This window comes from Anoplopoma fimbria, chromosome 11 (assembly GCF_027596085.1).
Source record: "Anoplopoma fimbria isolate UVic2021 breed Golden Eagle Sablefish chromosome 11, Afim_UVic_2022, whole genome shotgun sequence".
Classification (NCBI taxonomy): domain Eukaryota; kingdom Metazoa; phylum Chordata; class Actinopteri; order Perciformes; family Anoplopomatidae; genus Anoplopoma; species Anoplopoma fimbria.
The window spans coordinates 10,283,089-10,306,335 of record NC_072459.1 but is presented as its reverse complement, the minus strand read 5'-3'; the positions used below and the strand labels follow the sequence as shown (position 1 = coordinate 10,306,335).

At 38.1% G+C, this 23,247-nt stretch overlaps 2 protein-coding genes across 2 annotated transcripts; one reads left to right on the top strand and one right to left on the bottom strand.

Moving 5' to 3' along the window:
- The first annotated feature begins 13,492 nt into the window (after positions 1 to 13,492).
- On the top strand, positions 13,493 to 15,812 carry LOC129099045 (lipid droplet assembly factor 1-like). The gene is made up of 5 exons (XM_054608207.1): positions 13,493 to 13,573; positions 13,789 to 13,911; positions 14,043 to 14,211; positions 14,333 to 14,478; positions 15,035 to 15,812. The coding sequence occupies exons 2-5, from the start codon at positions 13,798 to 13,800 to the stop codon at positions 15,095 to 15,097; spliced, it is 492 nt and encodes a 163-aa protein (XP_054464182.1). The 5' UTR covers positions 13,493 to 13,573; positions 13,789 to 13,797; the 3' UTR covers positions 15,098 to 15,812.
- A 310-nt stretch (positions 15,813 to 16,122) lies between these two features.
- On the bottom strand, positions 16,123 to 22,062 carry LOC129098528 (ER lumen protein-retaining receptor 2-like). Its single transcript, XM_054607544.1, has 5 exons — positions 21,802 to 22,062; positions 19,665 to 19,765; positions 19,402 to 19,560; positions 19,024 to 19,276; positions 16,123 to 17,453 (listed from the first exon to the last, which is right to left on the bottom strand). Exons 1-5 carry the CDS (start codon positions 21,890 to 21,892, stop codon positions 17,419 to 17,421), a joined length of 639 nt encoding a protein of 212 aa, XP_054463519.1. The 5' UTR covers positions 21,893 to 22,062; the 3' UTR covers positions 16,123 to 17,418.
- Positions 22,063 to 23,247: the final 1,185 nt, after the last annotated feature.

Below are 23,247 nucleotides of genomic sequence, written 5' to 3'. Positions count from 1 at the left end.
AAAAACATAATTTTTTATGCACTGGTCATTTTTTAACTTTTTCTGCTTTGTTCAATAGTTTGTGTGTAAAGTGTAAACTTAGCATTTTAAAGCAGTTATAATGCTTAATTTGCCTATCTAAAGATACAATTTTAAAAAACTAGTTTGATTGTAAGTTTCATGTGACATATTTGTTAAATCTTACCCTATTCACATGCAGTGTCTTGATAATGTAAGTAATTTTATAATAAATCATAAATAACAAATCTCCTCTTAAGTAACATTTAGACAAACCCAACTATCCAGTTACGTTCCTCTTTATTTTAGAGTTTTTTACGGAGGGATTTGTAGAACATTTTTTTCCTAAAAACATGGCTAAAATAAGTTTTTTTTGGCTGTATGTACAGTATTTTCTGATTTATGGAGTGACAAAAAGAGATATACAAAATTCCCTGTATAAAAGCCTGACTCTTAAGTCAATAAAATAAAACAAGAATCTAATGTTCAGATTTATTTTCTGGAGAAATATGAAAATGTATTAATTTAATCAGAGAAAGGCTCATTTGCATTTGCATATATTTTCAGAAGACGTGTTACACAATAAATAATCTTAATGCAAGTAATCAACTGGGGAAGTTTCATGGCGATATCTATGAGGTTGGTAAATGACTATAATCAAATAGGAATTATGACCAAAACTACAAAGAACCAAGTTGTTACATTAAAAAATGTAAATGTATCTTTAATTTTTCAGTCAGAGCTACATTAAAAATATAAATTTTTTCAAGTGCTGTATTTGCACCGATTCCAACTGTTTGTTTTAGTGATGGTCTTTCCAGGTTCTTTTCCCATCACAGATTAACTTTAACTGGAGTGAACCTGTTCCTCCTACTTCCAATCCCCACCCCCCTCCCAGTTCAGTTGTGCACTCACACTACGACCGGCTCCTCCAAATTCAATTTTAATTTCTTTGTTCCTCACAAATTGTTTTTTTTTTCAATATTGCATGTTAATGAAGGCGCACCGATCTCCACTACTCACTACTCACCTCACTTCACTCTGCAGTCCTCCCACTCCTCCCCTCTTTCCTCCCACATTATGTCAACTGCACTCGCTCAAAGTTAATTTCACAAGTGTCCTTCTTTTGCTCGTTAACTGATTACCTTGAAGTCCTGTGCACTACATGTGCATACTGAGCATACCATCATTTCTCATCAGAGAATGGATCCACGCGCTAAGGGACCTTGAGGAGAAGCTGGTGAATGTCGAGAGTTATTTGATGTAGATGAACACCCAAAAGGGTCAATAACCGGTAATCAATCAGCGAGCTCCTTGACTCCAAGTCCATCAGTTATCCTCAGCATGACGTTTAGTGTAAAGGCACTAAATATGTGCTTTACTCCTCAATCAATACAGACTAATGATCCGACTATGATAACTAAGAAAGTAAGAACACAAATGATTAAGGCCTCAGCCTGAGGAACTCATGCCAGATCAATGCTGCCATGACATTCATTTCACGTGTTACCCTCTCCACTGTTTCAGGCGATGTTAATGTGACATTTGTGGGAGGATTTGGCACCTCAGTCCTGCGGCCTCCTGGGAGCGAGGCAGACAAACCAGCTTTGGAAAACCAAAGCGAATGGATGAGTGGGGGATGTTGAGAGAGTGTCACATGCAGGTGTCTCTTCGTCTCCCACGTGAGGCAATCAGGAGCAGGAGTGAGGGAGGGTTTGTGTGTGTCTGTGTGTGTGTGAGAGATAGGGTGGGGGGTTGATGCCAAGAAATCCTCCCCATTATGATAAGATCTATATTTTCTTCAGCCAGATATTAAAAAGATAACAAAACATAAATCAATCAGAGGGTGAAATTGTATTTTCTCTCTCACACCTCACATCTCACATCTCACACCTCCTCTCCGTCTCTCTCTCTACCTGCTTAGCTCTAAAGTGTGTGTGTGTGTGTGTGTGTGTGTGTGTGTGTGTGTGTGTGTGTGTGTGTGTGTGTGTGTGTGTGTGTGTGTGTGTGTGTGTGTGTGTGTGTGTGTGTGTGTGTGTGTGCGTGCGTGTGCGAGTGTGTGTACATAATGTCCGTCTTAGACAGAAAGAAGCTTTAAAAAGTGTTTGTGCCATAGGACCTGTAATGTATGAAATCAAATATGTATTTATACTCAATCATGATGAATATAATTACATACAGCACAGTATTATAACGATATAACCATGAATGTACAACTGACGCTTCTGTCATTTTTGTTGGTATTTTTTTTAGAATGATTTTCTACACAATGACCATTTTTGGGTATTTTACCTTCCTCCATGGCAGTGTTTCAGAACTGTGTTTTTTGATTGTACTGGAGTAACTATAGGCTTGCATAATTCAGTTTTTTCTCATAATGAATGTATTGACTGTATTAAGAGTATGTATTACTGTGCTGTGAGAAATTATGCAGAAAAGAATTGGCTAATATCAATATTTTTGATTGAAGAAATAAAGAACAGTATCTCTAAAGATTGTGATATAGTGCCACTGTTTATTTGTGTCTTTTTTTCTGCACCCTAACATTGTTCGGATTAAACTAAACATTGTGTCTAGTATCATCATTACTGTTGAATTTAGAAATATTTAGATAGTTCACATGTTATAATAAACAGTAATGTTAAATCATTTCATTTCAAAACAATTTCTTAGTGTGTAGTGCGTAAAGTAGACTGGTTTGATTTCTGACAAATTTACAGGAAATAATTGTGTAATTTGGTACTAATCAGAGGTAAAAAAAATAGTGTTCAAACTTGTGCAATCAATCAATTCCAAATACTGTTATTGCTAACCTGCAGGGGTCTTTAAGGCGTGAGTTGAACATGCAAAAATGTTATAACTTTGGCTATGAGCAAGCATTAAATTCAACATATAAAGAATTACGTTTCCAATTATAAGTTGATTATGAATTAATAGTTACTTGGGTTTTATTTAAATTAAATTTTCCATTTTTATAATTTCTTTCCAGGAAACTGCCTCGGAAATCATAACTGAAAATAGAAAATGTTACCCATTTGTTCCAGTTTTGACTGAAACACTTTATATTGATTAAAGTTACCCACTCAAACCACAGCTGAACTAAATATTCATGTGACCTAATGTGTTGGACAGAATTTCTGTCCTGCTTTTTGACATTTCACGAACTGATTCTAATCCAACTGTTTGTACAGCATTAAAACGACGTGAGCTACACACCGGGGTATTTGCCTCCATCTGTGAGTTTTCTAACAGAAGATGAAAGTTGATAGATGATCACTGAGAATCAACATGTGCACGGCGACCTGACTTTTAAGCTTGCTAAACACAGCGCAGAGCACTTTGAGCAGTGCTAAAGCCACCAGTTTGCTGTTGTGTGTTCACAGTGTGTGCTGAGTTAGTGTGATATGAGTTTTATTATGATTCACTGTGCAATGCAGTGACAAACAGGGCTGTGTTGTTCCACCAGCTCAGCTGTTACAATCCAGGTGATAATCAGAAGCTCAAAGAGAAAGGAGGGATTCAGTGATGCGTGTGTGTGTGTGTGTGTGTGTGTGTGTGTGTGTGTGTGTGTGTGTGTGTGTGTGTGTGTGTGTGTGTGTGTGTGTGTGTGTGTGTGTGTGACCAATTAAAGTTTTGACAGCAGTGCTGACTCAGCCAGTCAACACTTTGTCCCTGTAAGTGGGAAACATAGCATAGTGTACATGAGATCAAACACACACAGAGATTTTATCAGCCTATAATCACCTCTGGTTGAAGTTAAAGCAACACGAGTGTGTCAGCTTTCAAACTCCGCCCTGGTTACATCCACAGGCGCACTCAGCCAAACAAAGTCACGCTCACAGTCGAAACACAGAGCTCATGACGAGACAATTAACACCAAAAACGGTCCTGTCAAATTCAGCTCGTTGCTTACTGACATTTCCCTGCAAAAACAATGAAAAGTCACTAGCACTAGCTGTAACAAAAAGAATCGCTATGTCGATTTCAGTTACACAACCTACAGTTGGCCTCTTTCAATAAATCACCACATTGTATAAGCTGAGGTCACTGCACTTTTCATCTATACCATAAAAAATGTAGGTCTGTCTGATTAATGTCAGCCCTGAACCGTCTTTCATGTGAAGCATCTGCAACGGACAAGGAGAGAAAGGGAGAAAATGCAAGAATGAAGACAGAAGGATGGAAGGACAAGGAGAAATGTGTGTGTGTGTGTGTGTGTGTGTGTGTGTGTGTGTGTGTGTGTGTGTGTGTGTGTGTGTGTGTGTGTGTGTGTGTGTGTGTGTGTGTGTGTGTGTGTGTGCGTGTGTGCGTGTGTGTTTGTGCGCTGACTGCCAAGTCTTACGAGTGTGTTGCTGCAGTGATAAAGATGGATGAGTCTGTCGGCTGTTGCTGTGATTGGGCTGCTGCTGATTGTGAATGTGTGCACATGCAAAGATGTATTTATTTATTTATTTGGATCTCAGGCTGGTAGAGTCAAAGAAAAGCAGACAAAAAAAACAACTCGACTGTGCAAGAGAAGGACATTTGTAAAGCTATGTCAAAGCTATTTACTACATATGTCTGTCAATACCCAAAGCAGAGCCTATGAATCATGTAGGGACAAGAGTCACTTTTACTCCAACCAAGCTGCTCTTTTTGTGGTTTATATATTTTATTGCTCAGTTTTCTCACTTATACTGTTACACTGATCCTGATGCTGCTCAATTAACCACATATAAGGAAAGGTTTTAAATGTATCCACTGACATTCAAGTGACGACAATTTGAGAAAAAAAATTATCACATCCTGTCAGCCTATTTTAAACAGTTTCCCTGTCAAACTCTCGCTTATATTATTATATTCATAATATGATACCGTATTACAAAAGGCATAAATGTAAAAGGTCTTTCAAATGCATGCTGCAAGGGTATTAATTAGGGTTGTCAAATTTTAAAGAATGAAACTGAAAATGTGTTCCTTTTAGCTGCTTCTGTTTCAGGGTCCTGGTGCTGTGCATGCTGGCTCAGTCTAATATATACTGAGATCTGATGCCACTGGGCATCGACCGCTCGACATCGACCGCTCAGACAGCAGAATGTAATATCTGATTTTTAGCAAAGATGTCTCTGTACTATGCTTCAAAAAAATTGTTTTGTCTGACTGATACCTCTGTGGCTTGACGATTACTATCATTAAGCTGCAAACCTGGTCCATAAAAAAACTCTGGGTCTTGGTTCTTAGTGTGATAAAAAAAAAAAGTGCTAGCAAGCCTCTCACACCCAGTGAGTCATTTGATTTGATGCTAATGTAATGCCATTAATTTGCTTAATGGAGCTTTAACACAGAACTTTTCAAGCTCAGAGTCTGAGCAGAAGGCAGCAGGATTCTAAGATGATTTATGGATTAAAATAAAGTTCCAGCATGGTTATGATTATCATCTATACGGCAGAAAAATGTTTTTTTTCTTGCAGTCACAAGATCATTCAGTTCAAGATGACACACTTTTTGCTTTTACCACTGGAGCTTGGCTTTTAATGGTGCATACACATCCACTTAACCTTGAAGAGGCACTGCTAATGTAAAATATATTAAGGAGGATGACCAGAAAACAGCATCTAATAAAATTACCCTGCAACAAATAGTACTGGCTGCATGGTAATGTTCACATCTGTGGTGCTGTTGTACTGGACAACATTGTATTTCTCAGCACATAGACAAGGGCTGTCCCTTTAACAAAGAAATCTTAGTCAACTAACACTCAAAAGATTTTGTGGATATAGATTAGATGATTTAATCCACAGAGTTTCTACACAACAAAAAAAATCACATAAAAACACAACTTTAAATCTTGTGTTTATTAAAGATGTGCTCATAAGTTTCTTGGAAATAAGTCATTCAGCATGAAAAAAAGCATTGAAAAGATTAATGGACTAAGAGATCCTATTCCACTAAAACCAAAATGTTCAATTAGTCTTCTAATCGACTAGGAAGGGCAGCCCTGGTGTTCCTGGTATTTTTTCACAAAGGCTGAATTCATTGCAGAGATGTTTTATTGGATTGCATTATACTTTTATTGCTTCCGCCCCGTATTCGTCTGTGATGTAGGTGTCTGTGTCTCTGACCGCCTCAGGCTCTCTCTAAAATACTCAACTCATCTTCTTTACTGAGCAATAACCGCTCTTATCTTTTGTCTAGTCAGACCGAGTGTTAGAGATTGAAGAAAATAAGATAAATAAAACAGAAACAGGGAGGAGAGGCAGCAGCACTCTGACTTGTGACTCAACCCATGAGATTCAAGTTCTTCACGCTGAAAAATGACCAACAATTGATTTTCAAACAAGTCTCACCGTGAACAGATAATTGACTGACACGCTAAGAGACATCGGAAAGGATTTGGTTCTGCAGAATTACAGTCACAAGTGTGTAACACCTGAGACTCCTTCTAACTGGGACTGCAGCTGGTGGAAAATCACTCCTTGACAAAATTATACTCTGACGTGATGGCGCTTCAAATTGGTTCTTTAACTGGAGGTTTATATTCAAGGACACAGGCAGACAAACAAGATGCAGTATTGTGCTAGGTGGTAAAATCATCATTAAACCACTTGTGCTGTGCAGTCTAACACTGTTCAGACCCACAGAACTTTCTTTTAATTCTTAATGGTGGCTTCAAAATTCCCAAACGTCAATATTTGATATAATATAGTAGTATAGTATAGTATATATAAAGTCTGGTATATGAATATTTCCCTCACTGTATATACCAGATAACTTAAATTAATACACAAGTTAAAGCAGTGATGTCATAAGTATTTAGCAATCATTACATTTTAAATCCTAAAAAATAACACTTGATAATAAATAATAATTAAAAAGCGCCTTGTGGAGTTTTCTGGTAAACACACGTCACTTTTATTTTAATTCAGTATTTCTCATCAAAACACATTAGGCCTCATACAACAACCACTTGTATGAACAAATTTCTTCAGTGGCTTGTAGGAGTGATTTTGCCACATTCACAAATTGTCTCGTATAATGAATTTTCACTTAGATGCAAAAGTAATGTACACACCTGCCTTAGGAGTCATGCACAATTAGTCTGCCGTTATCCAAGCTCTCAAAGTTTTTCACTTATGAAATGTATATTTCATTATTTTAAAGCAATTTTAAGTTTAAAAACGCTAAATAGTTTACACTCCATACTTATGTTGACATCCTGTTTGACTCTGCAATTTGAACTATAAGCTACTATAATTCTAAAAATGAATTCTCATATAAAAATTTCACCGTTAATTTAAACTGGCTATTGATGCTATTGTATAACTCTACGATATCAATATGAACATCTTAAATAATTTAACCCCCTCCTGTTGCGTTCATCGATGGCCTTTCTATGGCGAGACGTTTTATATATAGCAGGTCCCTTTATTCTGCTGGTGACGCTGTTTAAAGTTATACACTTTCCATAATGGATCTCCGAACGCAAAAACTTCAATATAGGACATAAGGGGCAGGATGCATAGCCTTATAAAGGCTATTATTGGAGCGTTAATATGCTAAATTACAATTATCATGAACACACGCTCATTGACGCACAGATTCCATTCATCATGTTTATGTTGGTCATTAACAGAGTTATCTGGAGTTAGGAGCCTTTGCTGAAGCTGACATGGTACTCTTGTACGAGCCCACCGTACAAAAAATGTTATGATAATACAAAAATGTTCTTGCATGAGGTCCATTGAGTTTATCCTTGAAACATTTGCAAAGAAAATCCTTTTTAATACTTTGTCGCCTTCTTCATTCTTGCTGCTGTTGGTGCAGTGCTGTGTTTCTTTCTGTTTGGCCATCGACCATCAGCAGAATAACACAAACCCGCCGGCAGTAATGTTTCACATCACACAAGAAACAGAGACATACTCGAAAACATTGCTCCATAGTGCAACTAGTGGTCAAAATATTTCCCAGATTACCTTTGCGGGAGTTTTAATTTGCTTAATTTTGTTTTGAATATTGTATAATGGCTGATGAATATTTCATGGTAAAGAGAAATGCAGCTCTAAAGCCTCTTCAGTTTTTTAAGGGCTTTATTGTTTGGGACCTAAAATTTACAATAAGTCCATTACTTGTCATATTAAGGTTTTGTAAGATATAACAGGTACTTAGTGGTACTTTAACAAACAAACCTGCTGAGCTCATCTCCTGCACTCATGGCTTTTCTGTGATAAAGAGAGATGATGAATCCATGCTAATTCCTCTTTCATCACACCTACTCCTGCTCCCCAGCTGCCTCGCCTGTTGCTCTGAATACCTGCCTGTTTAATGTATTACCCGCCGTGCAGCCCCCTCTGCTTTCATCTAGCTAACCACACCACCTTGATGTTGGAGCGGTGCTTAATTCACGGCGGTTAGAGCATCAAACAATCTGCAATTCCAAACAACTACAGACACAAAAGTCCACCTGTGAAGTTGACGCCGACGGTATTGTATGAGTGAGATATTATGCGCATGCACCTGACAAATTTGTTAATGTTTGCATCATAAAAGATTTGTTTGGTGAAAGACCACGAAACAGTCTGATCAGAGGATTTTGTACCATTCGGTGCACTGCAGCAACCCTTGAAAATCACATGAAATATGATCGATCCAAAGTTCTTTTTCATGCACAAAACACACACTGCTGCATGAATTCCTCCCCTAGGTCCACAATATTTAAGCGAGGTTTAATGAGCGAGTCCAGCAGCTGACATTAAAGCTGTGGCGCATGGACAGAAGAGGGTCTCCCCGCCATCCTCAGGGACACATTGTGAAGTGATGAAAAATAGAAAAGGATGGTCACAGTTTTAATGAGACAGGGGAACTCCTCTTGCAGCCCCACGGTGCCACCCCTATTCATCCTCTCTCTTTACTCTCCTCCTCTTCCTCTAGTCAAAAGGTCTCCTCCAGGTCAGACAGCAAATAATAGATGAGGGTCTATTAATGAAGACCTCTCCTTCTTTTTATTCTATCCTTGCTGAAGAGCTGTCACTAATCCTGCTACAACGTTTAGCCGTCTCCCTCTTTAATCAAACAGCCTTTCAAAATGCAAGAACAAATGGCAGCAACAGCAATCCATCAGAACATTGAAGCCGCATGCATATCTGATGAGGAGTACAGTAGAAACAGCACAATGCAACAGCATGTCCATTTTTCTTTCAGGTTTTCTTTTTTATTTATTTTTACTTTGAACCCACTGACCCAACTTTGGAAAATGTCCACACTACTTTGTTTTTAAAGTTTGTTTTCTGATAGACTGCAGCGGCTGTGTGATTCATTATAATTTAATGTGGGAAACACATTGATTAAAAATTTCAATAACTGCCCATACTGTAGTGGGTGATAAACAAACGAGCCTGATATTAGGTTTAGACAACAGAGAAGTACAATGTGCTGATAAAAGCAACATGTGACTCCTAAAACATGATTGTTCGTAGGTCTATGGGTGTGTTTAATGCTTAAAGGAATAGGCTGACTTTTTGGTAAATGTATTCATTCAGTTGTGAAATAGTGCCTTTAAGGGGTACTGGTAGGTGGATTTTGTTACCTAGACCTCCAGGCTAACTGTTTCCCTGTTCCCATCTCTAGGCTAAGCTTAAGCTGGCTAGCTTTAGCTTACTTACTACAGACACAGACAGTAGTAATCTTATTTAATGCAAACCTTTCATTTCAACATGCAACATCTCTCAGTATTCTTAATTTTAACAATGTGTATCCTCCTGTGTGTACTCTATGTTCAGTAATGTTCCTGCTGTTGTGGGTGAGCTTTAGAGAGGTTTACTAGCGCTCTGTCTTCCGTCCTCCGCAGCGCCCTTTACCACCCTCCAGGGAGCTCCCTTTGAGCCTCTGGCTCTCCCCAGTCAGAGGACAGAAAAGTACCCCCCCTTCATCTGGCAAAATGACAACCACTGACAATAAATACTATCGTATTTGACTCAGGGCTGACTCCAAAGACATTTTGTCCTCCTGTGGCCAGCTGTTGGCCGAGCACTCCTGTGTAACTTCAAAGAGAGGTGAATAAAGTCAGGTCTGGGACAAATGGGAGGTGGATGGAGACGGAGGGTGTGATGAAGACGCGTGGATGTTGAGTGTGACAAGGAAAAAAAAAAAAAAAAAACACCAGGTCACTCTCATTTTTGTATGAAACACAGCAGGCATTGACTGAAGTTTGTCAAAGACGCAAGTAAGGACTATGTGCGGGTCCACAGTACTACATGACGTGTTGTGTAGTAAAGCGAGCGTGTCATGTAGCCTGCAAGCAGATAGACCCTTCTCCAGTGAGGGACAGACATGAATGATGTAACATACGATATCATTTTGGAGGCCAAAACAATAGGTGGACATGCATCAGTTAGCATGGAACCCCAGGAGATTACCGACTGCTTCATGCCCCGCCTCTCTCAGTGATTAGTTTTTACAATCAGCGGATGCAGATTGGAATTTACTGACAGCCCATCAATCACATCCTGATGCAATATGCTGAGCGTCTATCAGCACGTGCCAGTATCGAACATTGAACATATCGCACAGTCGAACTGCTCTCTTACACTCAGATACATCAGTAATGCTAATATATATATATATATATATATATATATATATATATATATATATATATATACTGGGAATTCCTTTCCTTGTTTTGTGTGCACAAATGCAAAAACTGCACAAACACAATCTCACAAGCCTGGGTTCACTGAGTTCATTGAGTTTAGCAGGCGGGAGAGGTAGATGCAGTCTCTCTCTCACCAAATCATTGCCTTCCCCTCAATACAAAAAGAGAGTGATTAATTAGTATGGCCGGCAGCTATAAAGGGTCCGAGAACAGTAAGTTGTCACCAGCGGTCCCGGGGGTGTCTCTCTTTGGTGTAGTTCAAAACAGACCACACCGCCATTTCCCTCGCAATTATGTGCCCACATATATTGAATGCTTTCCAAAACTCTAGGGGATAAACTGAATTTGTGGGTGGCGATTGCAACTCATATCTATGATTGAGGAAGTAATCACCAGAGGTTGTGAAGTTCAGCAATTTAACATTCTGATCAGCCGCACAGAGGAAACTCTGACTGTTGCCATCCAATAGCAGTGCAGAGCAGAAGGGAACGAAGAGTGGTCATTATTTTTGAAGGTGCAGTTTCAGTCTGACAGCTGTGAAGTAAACTTTGAACCCCCTCTACTGGATTTCTGGAGAAATACTGTCGTGATTTCCCTCGTTATTATTTACGTGTGCATTGGATGGCTTCTTATTTCATATGGACATTTAGTAAAGTATTCTTAATGAATTCCTCAATCCGTGACTAAAGTAGCCACAATTTTGGTCACCTCAGAGACAATAAGAGAGAAACAAATTAATAGATACTTCATCACCTGTCCAATAAAGATGATTGGTGGTTTATGGCACAATTAGGCAGAAGCAGGGAAGGCTGACCATGACATCCATCATAATTAGAGCAAGTGGTCCTTTAATGACAATGAGTAATATGCCAGAGAAGGAGGAGAAGATATGTGGTTGTATGGGTGGGAAAACTGCCTTTTTATAGTGCAAAGACAAGATTCAATCATTCACAAGAAATGTTTTATTAGTAGTAATCATAATAATAATAATGATGATGAGTATTTATGTCCTCTTTTTCTTAAGCAATCAAGAAGCATGCTGTCCTGTCACTGCTCTGATCTGTAGCTTCAGAAAACTGCTCTTTATAATTGCAATTATTTCCATTACTGATGGTGCTGTTATTCTTTATAAAACACCACTTTAATGTTCGGCTAGGTAGGAAGCCTGGACCTGGGGCCACCAACAGCTATGGATTTATTATGAGGTTTAGATATTGAATTGTGTTACTATTCTATAAAATAGGGCTATTCAAATGCAAATCCATTTACTCACTGTACACCAAAATAAGTTACAAAAGGCCCGCAGCACCTCCATATCCAACTCAACGGCATGCTACTTGCTTGTGCTTCTTCTTCTGAGGAAAACATTGTTGTACAACAATAACCTGACAGAAAAATGTTACTGGTTACGTTGCAGATTCAGATTTCACTCACAAAATATAACAATTCTAAATCTTTTCCTTTGAGAAATGTTTTCAGAGCCATTGCTCTTCTTATCTTCTTATAATGAAGTAAAATACTCTCCAGTTCTGAACTGATACTATTGCAGCATCTTTGCTAACCTCTTCGGGAGCCGCGATTGAGGTTTTGAACTAACTGCGCCTCTCTGTGTCATCACACACACACACTTATCCATGCCTGTAGTAGTAGCTCCTCATGGGACGCTGATTGGTCTGTTCTTAGTCGAGATTCGACCAGTCTAAGTATAGTGCTTTTTGATCTGGACCTGGTCCAATGTGGTCTAGATTTGATAAAAGCAGAGAATTCTCCCTGATTTGCATTTTCACACATTTTAAAGTGGGTTTCAGACGACGTCAAGACTTTACCTAAAGTGTCTGACAGGATTTAACAACAGCTAGAAAAGCAAAAAACAAGGGATCAGGCCTTAACTTTACCCTCAACTATGGAATCATTAGCTGTGAATCACAAGACAACTTCAGTGTTGTCAATAGGCATATTAGTAGCATGCTTTGGAATAAATGCTGCAGTTATTAGGTTATTAGTTATTAGAGCATGGATTTAATTAGGGGATACATTTTGCTGGTTGTAATGTTATTAGTTGTGTACACTCATCTAATACAGTTGTCTTTAGAAGGGAAAAACACACCTAAGTGGCAGGTTACTCACGGACGATTCCAGTTACCTGTCCGCTCGTGTTGACACCATGAAACTGAAGAAAAGTCCAGCTTTAACGTTATTAGACTTACTAAATAAAGAGCCGGGGGGTCTGCAGGTAAAGGCCCGACGGGCGACACGTTGCATTTCTTCACCGTGACCTCTGGAGGGCGCTGAACAATCGTGATGACAAATAAACTCAGGTGAGGAATATTTTGATAGCTCAACATAACAATAAGAATACCGGTAATCAGTATACATTTCTGTGTTATTTTCACTGAAATAATTCAATGTTACAATACAATAATATTATATAAAATATAGAAACAAAAATATGATCTTTATTTATTTATGATTAACTGGGTATTTAGGCTGCTAATCTATTCATTTTTGTCTTGTCGATTTGTTTTTTTTCTGCAAAATATATTGCTCCCGTTGTATTTTGATATTCAGTTTAACTTTAAGCTTCCATACTGATATCACCAATTTTAATTATGTATTTTAAGAATTGTAGATTAATCTTTTCCCAATAAATAAGAAAATACGTCCCATTAATATGATATATAATAACCCTGAAGCAAATCCTTAGAAAAGTATAGCCCTCAGTCTTGTGCTGACACATGTTTGGTGAACAGCAGATGGCAGCAACAAGACCTACAAGCATTTTAGAGTCTCTCTACCAGGAATCCAGAAGAGGAAGAAGAAAAAGGAGGAGGAGGAGGAGGAAGAGGAGGAGGAAGAAGGGGGAGTGTTTGTTTTAAAAGAGTGACTGAGGACACAGTGTCATATGTTGTGAGCTGTGAATGAAACCAGGTTTACTACATTGTTCAGGTTTGTACTTGTTAACTTTGTTATATGTTTTCAGAAATGTTCTCAAGTCTTTTATGGAGTCATACAGGAGCCTACAGCTGTTGGCTAACTAAAGGCTTGTCTTCTGTTTACAGTCACTGTTGCTCACTTGAGTCATTCAGTCTCTATCTAACTTTATAAAGTAGAAATGCACCAACTAGTCGTGAGGCTGATTTATGTTTCCTCGTGTCCTGCAGTCTGGTCAGATGTGGTCGAGGATGCAGCAGAGCAGCAGCAGCAGCAGCATCAGAGGGACTGAGTTTCAGCAGCTGTGTGGAAGTTGGGCCACCCTGTTGAACCGCGTCTATGGAGACCCCAAGGTAACAAGAAACCACCGTCACCTGTCAAACAAAAACCTTTCTCTCTTTTGTGTACATGTTTGCTTTTACATTATCAAATGAGAGGGTTTTCTATCTGAAAATCTCATTCTCTCTCTCTCTCTTTTTTACAGGTAGCAGTGCTGATGGACTCAAGGATCGGGCAGTACCTGAGCAGCCACCCTTTCTTGGCTCTCACAGTGTTGCTGTTTGGAGCCATGGGTGCTCTGCCTATCGGAATTTTCCTCTCTTTTGCCCTTGTGACCATTGTTATGTCGGCAGTAGGTTTTGTATTCTTTGAAGGTATGTGTAATCATGTCAAAAGCAATTTTCTACCTTCTACAATCTAAAATGTACTTGTTTGACAGCAGTAGCCTGTTTTTTTATGAACCAAAACCGTGTTTTTTCTCCATGTGTCTGCCAGTTTTCCTGTTGTTTGTAGGAGGGTTGACTCTGCTGTGTGTGCTCTCCGGCATCGCCGTCTTCTCTCTCGTGGCTTCAATCATCTTTAATGCACTTTATGTCACCATCTCCAACATCCTTAGCCGCTATTACCCGCAGCTGACAAAGGTAATGTACTGTTTGGAGAATTCACACCAAGGATTCAGAGGGTAGTAAAATATGACCACACATGATTTTATTGTATCACTGTTTTTAACCACACTGTCTTTTTTTATGTAAGTTCAGCCTTCTAGACATAGTAAACTAGAGTCTATACTGAAAAGTCAGTGATAAAATAAAATCAATGGATTTTAGTCATCCTCTTTTCTTAAATGATAAAATATTGTAAGTACATTTATATGCAAGTCAAGTTTATTTATTAAGCACATTTTGCAGCTGAAGATGCTTTACATAATTAGTTGTTGTTTTTAAAGTCACAGGTAAGAGAAAAAAGTGCATAAAACTTTGATTTAAGATAATAAAGTCTAAAATGACAGGTAGGAAGAGAAAAAGTACAAAAGTATAAAATAAATATAAGAACATAAGTATAAAATAGGCTAAATTACAATTAAAAAAGACATTGATAAAAAGATAAGTGCAAATATAACAATTACGTTATTAAAATCTGTGACATTGTTTCCACATTGTATTTATTTTCTTCTCTGTTGTCCTCTATTCCTGGCAGCAAGGTAAAGTCCTGGAGGATCAGGAAGAGTCCAAGGAGAGTGAAAGTGAACTGCAAAACTGAAGGAAATGTAGTGGCTCGATACTTCTTCTCTCTCGATTGTCAACTTTTTATGTGTAAAAGCTAAACTTTGCTGAGTGTCAGCAACCTTAAGTCAGCACTACTGAAGCTCTGTGGGTGGGATTCAGACCTTTGAATGTACCGTATGCAAACAATTTTCTAAGCACAAATACTCCCTGATTGTTACTGTCTCTAAAGCCTAAGTATTGTAAATACATATTATTTTCTAAAATGACTGAGGGTCATTATCTCTCAAAATGTAGACATATAATATGTCTACACCAGCCAAAGCATGGAATAACTAATCTTTCAACTGCCTTAATAGTCAAATGCAGAGGATTTATGCAAGTCTAATCGGTACTACATATTCTATATATGCATTATGGATTTATCCTGAAATGGTGTCTCATTTCAAGTAATTGAGTTAAAGAGAAAAATATGTTGACTAATGCCTTTTCAATTAATCCAAATAAGCCATGTGCTTTACCATTTTCCATATTGTGATTTTCAGTCTGTGTATGTTGTTTAGGCTTATCTCTGAAGATATATGAAAAAAGCTTAAAAATTGAATGTGAAAGTGGAATAAAGAAATCTTACTAGACTGACCAAAACTACAGATTAGTCAACTAAGAGGAGCCTTAAAAATAACTGTTACATGTTTATGTTTGCTGTTACCTTTAAAAGAGCACAATGTTGTACATTTGTCATGTAGCTTTGAATAAATGCTCATCAGGATTAACATTTGTTCTGGTCTTTTGTCCAAACGGAGATGGAGAAACCAGAAACAATGCATCGTTGGCAATATATAATATCTGGTATCTGCTGTATGGCACACATTGAATTATCATGTGGTATTACTACTTGTAACAGAGTATCTTTACAGTGTGGTATTTATACTTTAATTTAGAAAATGCTCTGAATACTTCCTCTATCACTGTCCATAGCACTACTAGTAGTCAAAAGCTCTATAATGCACCTTAAAAAACAAAGGTGTGCTTAAATAATTAAACAGCAACAGAGGGTGATTCTCATAAAATCTTTAATGGAGGTGATAGCATGCAAAAAAAGACATCAACAAAAGTTGAAAAAAATCTTTATGAATGACTAATTTGAAGTAAAAAAAAAAGTAAGTTATCAAGAGGCTTTTAAATTGAATATAAATGCACCCATTGAACATTACTCCTCGATTATAGACCAGCACCATGTCAAATCAGTTTAATTGGACATACAGTTAACACTTGAAATGTCACAACCAGTCAAAGTGATAAAGGATTTTAATGCAAAATATCATCATTAAATGATTCCTTATTGCTTTACTCTTGAAGTCATTGATGTCAACCAACAAGTCACCGTTTGAAGGTGTTGATGAGTGTTTTAATTGGGTCCAATGCTAGTGGAAACAAAGTTTGTGCTCTATCTACATCAGAAATGTGATGTAGCATTGTTCACATTAAAGCTGTCGGAAAATGTATGCATTTTATTTTCTTCAATACAGTAAGCCGGGGAATAAAAGATCAATAAACCTGTGAAAGGTTTAATTCCAAATAAGATATCCACCATTTGAAAATACTGACATCTTTGTCCAACTGATTGGTGACATTAAATTAATTTATTTCATAGTTTACTTGAGATGGAACTAAAAATCCTCTACCGAGTTTTGTTTACAAAAAGTTTCAGATTTATATATAGTTAAAATGTTCCTTTGAGCAGTTTTAGAAAGCAATGCTTTTACAAAATGCATGTGTGTTGGCGTGTAACTATTGTTGCTACTGTTGCTATTGGCATCTTTAAATATTCCCATGAGAAGGTACATGTATAACGGCATATGCAAAATAACGGCATAAAAAAAAAAAAAAAAATACTGGGAGAAAGTGAACATAATCCTCATCAGGCACTCAGATACATTACCTCTTTATCTCACTCTTTAATAAGACTGTACATTTGTGCATTTTATTACCAAGTCAAACAAGGTACTTCTCAACCCTATTTGTGACATTATAAAAAAAAATTAAAAAACAAGCGTATACACCTCAGATGTAGAAAAAAAAAAAAGCCTTTTCTCCTATTTTGAACAGCAATGAAAGAAGTTTAAGGCAAGATGCTGAACGCAGAAATCCAAAAGTTGACCAGGTGTGATTTTTGTTCAGCTCTGGTTTTTGTTGGCATTTACCAGATCCATCAGCAATCATCAAGAAGACTAGTGTTTTTCCCCCGATAGTTGGCTCTCTGTCTCAGGCATGTTTTGCTGTAGGTCACGAGATTACATGATGTCATCTCCACACCCCCCTGAGTCTGCTGGGAGTCTCCGTCTCCTTCTGCATGTTTTACGCCGGCAGGCTCAGCTTCTTGCCTTTCAACACTGAGGAGAGAGATAGAAAGATAGAGAGTCAGAAAACATCACTGGGCTGGAATATGTACATTCTCCATTAGATGATGTACACCACTTTGTAGTTCAAAGTGTCAGGGTTACCTTTTTCAAGGAGTTTTTAAAGGAGAATTCATTGATTTGTGTAACCACCAGTGGTTGTAAAACCAGAAGCCCTTTCATCAAAGTACTTCTAGGAAGTAGAGAGAAAATAACTCCCTTGTGCACATTCCTGTTTTCGTTTTCAAAAGAACCACAAAGATTTAGACTGATGAAATTTATAAAATCAACAATGAAGTGCTTGAGATACAATTTTCACACGGAAAATATAACACAGAGACATGTTGTTTTTTGTAATTTACCATTTTGAGTGAATGGAACGAGACACTCAGGAGGTGAAAAAGAAAACTAAAATCTTCCGTCTCCAAACCAGACAATCTGCTGAGTGTATTATGTATATTTATTACTGCTTTACAACATAAAACAAATGACTACATAACCTTTCCTTCTTTAATGTTAAAATGTCTTATGTTCTTTGATTGCAGTTTTGTTTTAAGTCTGTTGTTGTTCTTCTTAATGTGAAACTTTCATGCTGACGTCTTAACCAGAACTCACATGAAAGAGATTCAGCATCTAAATTGGAAATGTTTCTAGTTAACTGATATTAAAGACTTTCACTTGTTTTTTTCTCTAGAGTTCCTGGGCCATCAGAAAGTACGACCCAAAGACCTTTTTGGGGGCCAGAAGGAACGGAATTTGGACTCTAGTTTTCTTTTCCCCCATTATAAATATTTTTATGTTTTATTTATTTGTTTTAATACCCATTTTTTTAAACCAGGCGGAGGGATGGTTTCAGAACAGCCTTTTGGCTAACACTAGCAAATGTAAAGTGATGTGGATCAATGTGCATTATGCCTGAGAATAAATAAATAGTTTAAACAGCGGAAATGCAAATAAGCATTCCTAATGGAACAGGCTACAAGTAACAACCAACAAAATCCATAAAAGAATGTGAAATGATCCTCAACTAAATGTTTTGACTTTGCTCACAAGCTATTTTTTTTTGATGCGACTGAAAGCAAGAGGAAAAAATACACATTCCTTGTTTTGTGAGAAAAATGGATTATGAAGTTCAACCGAAGCTAACATGTGGCTACAGCAGTCGGAGATTGACGAATCAAGTGCGTACTTCCAAACTGTATTTTAGCACAAATTACCCTTTGTGCGTTTCCTGGGAGAATGAGTCTTTGCTGAGCTACCGTGGACGGACAATAATTCAAAGAGGTCATTTAGTGCTAAATAGACCACTTGATTCAAGAAACTCAGACTGCTAAAGCCCCATGTTAGCTTCAGCTGAACTTTACGATGAGGTGATGCAGGGAACAAGGACTGTAGAGATCCTACATTGAAGTTGTTCTAGGAATGGATTAGTTCAGGGCCAGTGTGGACTGGAGAAATTATTATATCAACCAATAACTCTTTCAACATACGTAAAGGCATTGTGTGTTGTGTTTAGATGGACTTAAAGTTCTTTTTACTGTAGCAGAATAAGCAGGAAACCCACCTTTGGTGACATAAAGGTAGAAGAAGTCACAGTAGAGGACAGTCTGGACCAAACCGGCCACAATGGCGATCATGTCAAAGAAGCCTTCAAAGTAGAAACGCCAGATCCAGTTGAAGAGATAGAGGGCCCGATACAGGCCCAGGCAGAACAGGTAGTGGGTGGTGATCGTCTCTGCCTCGCCAGTCTTGCTGATCATGAAGAGCTGCGGCAGGATAGCCACCGACTCCAGGTAGATGGAGAACGTCCACAGGATCTGATGACGGATGACATTAATATCAGTCATACTACAGTAAGATACGACGTTTCCAACAGGACTTTTCCTCATTGTGGTCAGCTCTTATGTCATGGTGTGACAACAATACAGGAGGTCGAACCCACCTCCAGGAGAGAGAAGTCATGGTTGATGAGAACAGCAAGACCCCCGACAGGAACAACCAGGAACTCCACTCTGAAACTGTCATGGTTGCCATCGTAGGTGGCCCTGAACTTCACGTAGATCAGGTAGACGGTGGCGAACGCACAGCCGATGTAGATCACCTAGTAAACAAAGCAGAGCAGCTTTTCATTGAAGGTACTTGCGAGATGTAAGAGACTTGTTTGAAAGGCTGCTGGTCAGAGCTGAGACGTGACTGGGGTCTTACCTTCATGCATGAGTTATAGAGGGAGATGAAGGCGGTGAGCAGATCCAAGTAGCGTGTGGTGAACACTATAGCGAACAGGATTTGGCTCTTTCCAGAGATACCTTTAACAGAGATATCGGGCAGAGTTAACATTTATGTTGAACCATCAGCAACTTCAGAACAGCTTCACAAGTAGTTTGTATAAAACATGAATCAAAAAAAGTGTTTCCTTGTTGAACGGTGACATCTACTGGAAACATGATGAATATTTATCTGGTAAATCGGCAGTCTCAGTCCTATTGGACTAATGAAAATGCATGTATAGCAACTTAATTTAGAGTCATCTTACTTACCTTACTAACTAATGGAATCTTAGTAAAAAAGCACAAACCGATTCAACAGACTGGTAGGCCTAAGAGCAACTGAAGTGCATGGATTTGTGTTGCAGAACTTACACAGCACACTAGACAGAGAGACAAGGGCCTAACAGCCAAACAGAGCCTCATACAACATCCTTTTGGTTCAAAGGACAATATCAGGCAGAGATGGACATCCCTCAATCATATTTCCATGACCTTTACCAAGCCAAAACAACACAATTTATACCTTGTTAATAAGCTCAACATGCTTTAAGATGCATACAGATCCATACTGGGTGGCTGAGTGGTGCGGTGGTTAGCTTGCACTGACAACTTAGCAAAAAGGTCTCTGGTTCAAAAATGCTGTCAGCTTCTCAATGTGGAGTTGTATATTCTTTGCATCTACGTGGCTTCTGTTTTCCCTCCCACAGCGTCAAGAGATGCATGTTAGGTGAAATGGAAACTCTAAAATTAAATTGGTTACTTGAGCTGATTCGTAGCCTGTGATAGCCTGGCAACCTTTCAAAACATCTTTGCTTTTACCTGTCTCTCTGCCTCTGAGGTTTCTAAGTCCCATCAGTGCTTGGGAACACTCAATATATTCTCTGATCCGCATTCTTCATGTGTGTGTGAACTTAATTTACCTAATATTACCATTGTGTAATTAAACTATTTCCATCTACTTTACACAACATACAGTACCAGTCAAAAGTTTGGACACACCTTCTCATTCAATGTTTTTTTTATTTTTTTCTACATTGTAGATTAATATTGAAGACATCCAAACTATGAAGGAACACATATGGAATTATGTGGTAAACAAACAAATGCTCAACAAACCAGAATATGTTTTATATTTTAGATTCTTCAAAGTAGTTGAATGAGAAGGTGTGTCCAAACTTTTGACTGCTACTGTATCTTGCATGTCTGTCAGTCCTGGAAGAGAGAGCTTTTGGTAAAAAAAAATGTCCCCCCTTTTAATTTATTAAAAAGGCAAATGTGAGTTGTGATTTTTAGGCTATAGAAATTAAATTGGCTTGATTTACAGATTATACATTTCCTAAAAGAATAAACATGTTCAATTTAAGATATAACTTAGATGTAAATAAAACGTAATATATCACCATGTTAGCCTAAACTATACATAAAAGATACATGACCTAAGATAACCCCCATTAACTTTGAACTTCAATCGACCAGCTCTGCGGGCCAATCACCGCACTTCAAATGACCACCAAAAAAAATGATATGTATATATGTGTGTGCTACAAGGTTCTGTTTACTCTTAATACATATAACATTGTATAAACAGATGGAGAAACTCAGCATGGTAAAAAGAAAAAAAGTTCTTCCGCAGCGAGTTCTAGAACGCCACGTCAGAAGTCAGACCAAAGAAATCGAGCACCGATGAGCAGAGCAAGAGTGAATGGATGGGTGGAGAAAGAAAAACCAAACACCTAAAGAGAAGGGAGGACTATCCCCCCTTCTAAAAACCTATATTGAGAAGCTCAATCCAATAGTTGAATATACAATATACAAAACAAGCAGTTACACCTGCTGCTAGAAGTGATGGGAGTCGCAAACATGTTGTTATCAGCAGTTAGCACACTGAAGCTAACGCCATTAGCCGTAGACTCCAATGAATGAGTGGGAAGCAGTAGCATGAAGCTAACATTAGCTAGCATGGTGCATGGTGGTTAAGAAGAGAGAAAGCGATTTAAAGAAAGGCAAAGTTAACGAGCAAGGTTGAGAAAGAGAAAGTGGCAGCACAGGTTATACACATCACAACCATGGCTCACCTGCACATGACCTGCTTTTCCATATTTTGAGCAGCAGGATGATGATAGCAGCCAGATGAGAGAGGTCTCCTGTCAGTCTGAAGATGTTCATTGTTGCAGAATGAAATAACAGACACTATATATATCTATATATATATATATGTGTGTGTGTCCCTTTGATCCTGTTAAGTAGATCGTCTTCACACTTAATGGTGTTTTGTGTGATTCAGCAGCAAGCCGGTCTGCAGGCTCCACGGGATTGAAAATATGGCGAGAGTGCAGGTCGACGTGGAAGGGGGCGTGAGAAAACACGCAGAGAGGTTTTGATTGGACCGAAATGTGACCGACAGGCCGGAGGAGACCCGCCTTCAACAAACTGAACGAGAAAAAAGGTGCAAAGTTTTGAGCCCTGAGTGAATGAGGAGGAACACAGTATACTGGGTGTGACCGGCTGGTATTTAACTATAGTTTTGATATTAGTGCTGCATTAAAACGACCCAGATGATGGGATCGATAATCATTGGGTTGTTATTACCAGTGTATTAACATGTGAGCAGATTTTTCATGATGAAGCTGGTCGAGGAAGAGCACATTTTCGACTTTACAACAATTCTCACTATTTGATCACACCATCATGTCATCATTGGCCCTTTTTATGTTTAAAATATTAATATGAAAAAAGACTAGGAATCAAAGCTGTCAAATATGGTGGCTCTGCAAGACCTTTTGTTTTGTGTTGCTGCTTTGTATTATCAACATCAGAGCCCTAAAGCTAATCTCCTTCCAAGTCATTCTATATATATATATATATATACACATACATACACATACATACATACATATATATATACATATATATGTATATTCAAAATATATATATATATGTATATTCAAACGTACACATGTATACATATATGTATATACATATACACATACATATATATTTATACATATATACACTCTATAAACATATATACATACATATATATGGCTAAAATATTTACATATTTTTTTATTTCCTTGAAACCTACCTCAATATTTAACTGTCTTATACCCCTTTATTAATTTTACAGTCTTTTAAGTGAACAATAATAGTCTCAGCTGTATCACCTGTGACGACCCCTCCTTTCCAGTAGGGGTCTATGTCCGGTTTGGTGGTTCTTTGTCTTTCAGGATGTTGATTGCTGCTGATGAGCTACACCTGAGCATCGTAGAGTCCCAGTCATAAAGACTCAGCACCTGAACAGGGATCTCGGCTCTCTCCTCCTGGGGCTTTTCCTTGGCTGACCCAGCTGCTGTTTTGTGTGCTTTGTTTAGTTAATGTGATTTGTTAATAGTATTTGTTAAATAAATGTACCTATTTATTAGATTTACACCCGTCTTGTCTCCTTCATGTTGCAGCCTGAGAGCCGGGTTGTAACACACCGTTTCTATTTCGCCTCCACACAGAGATGATGGTTCACTTCA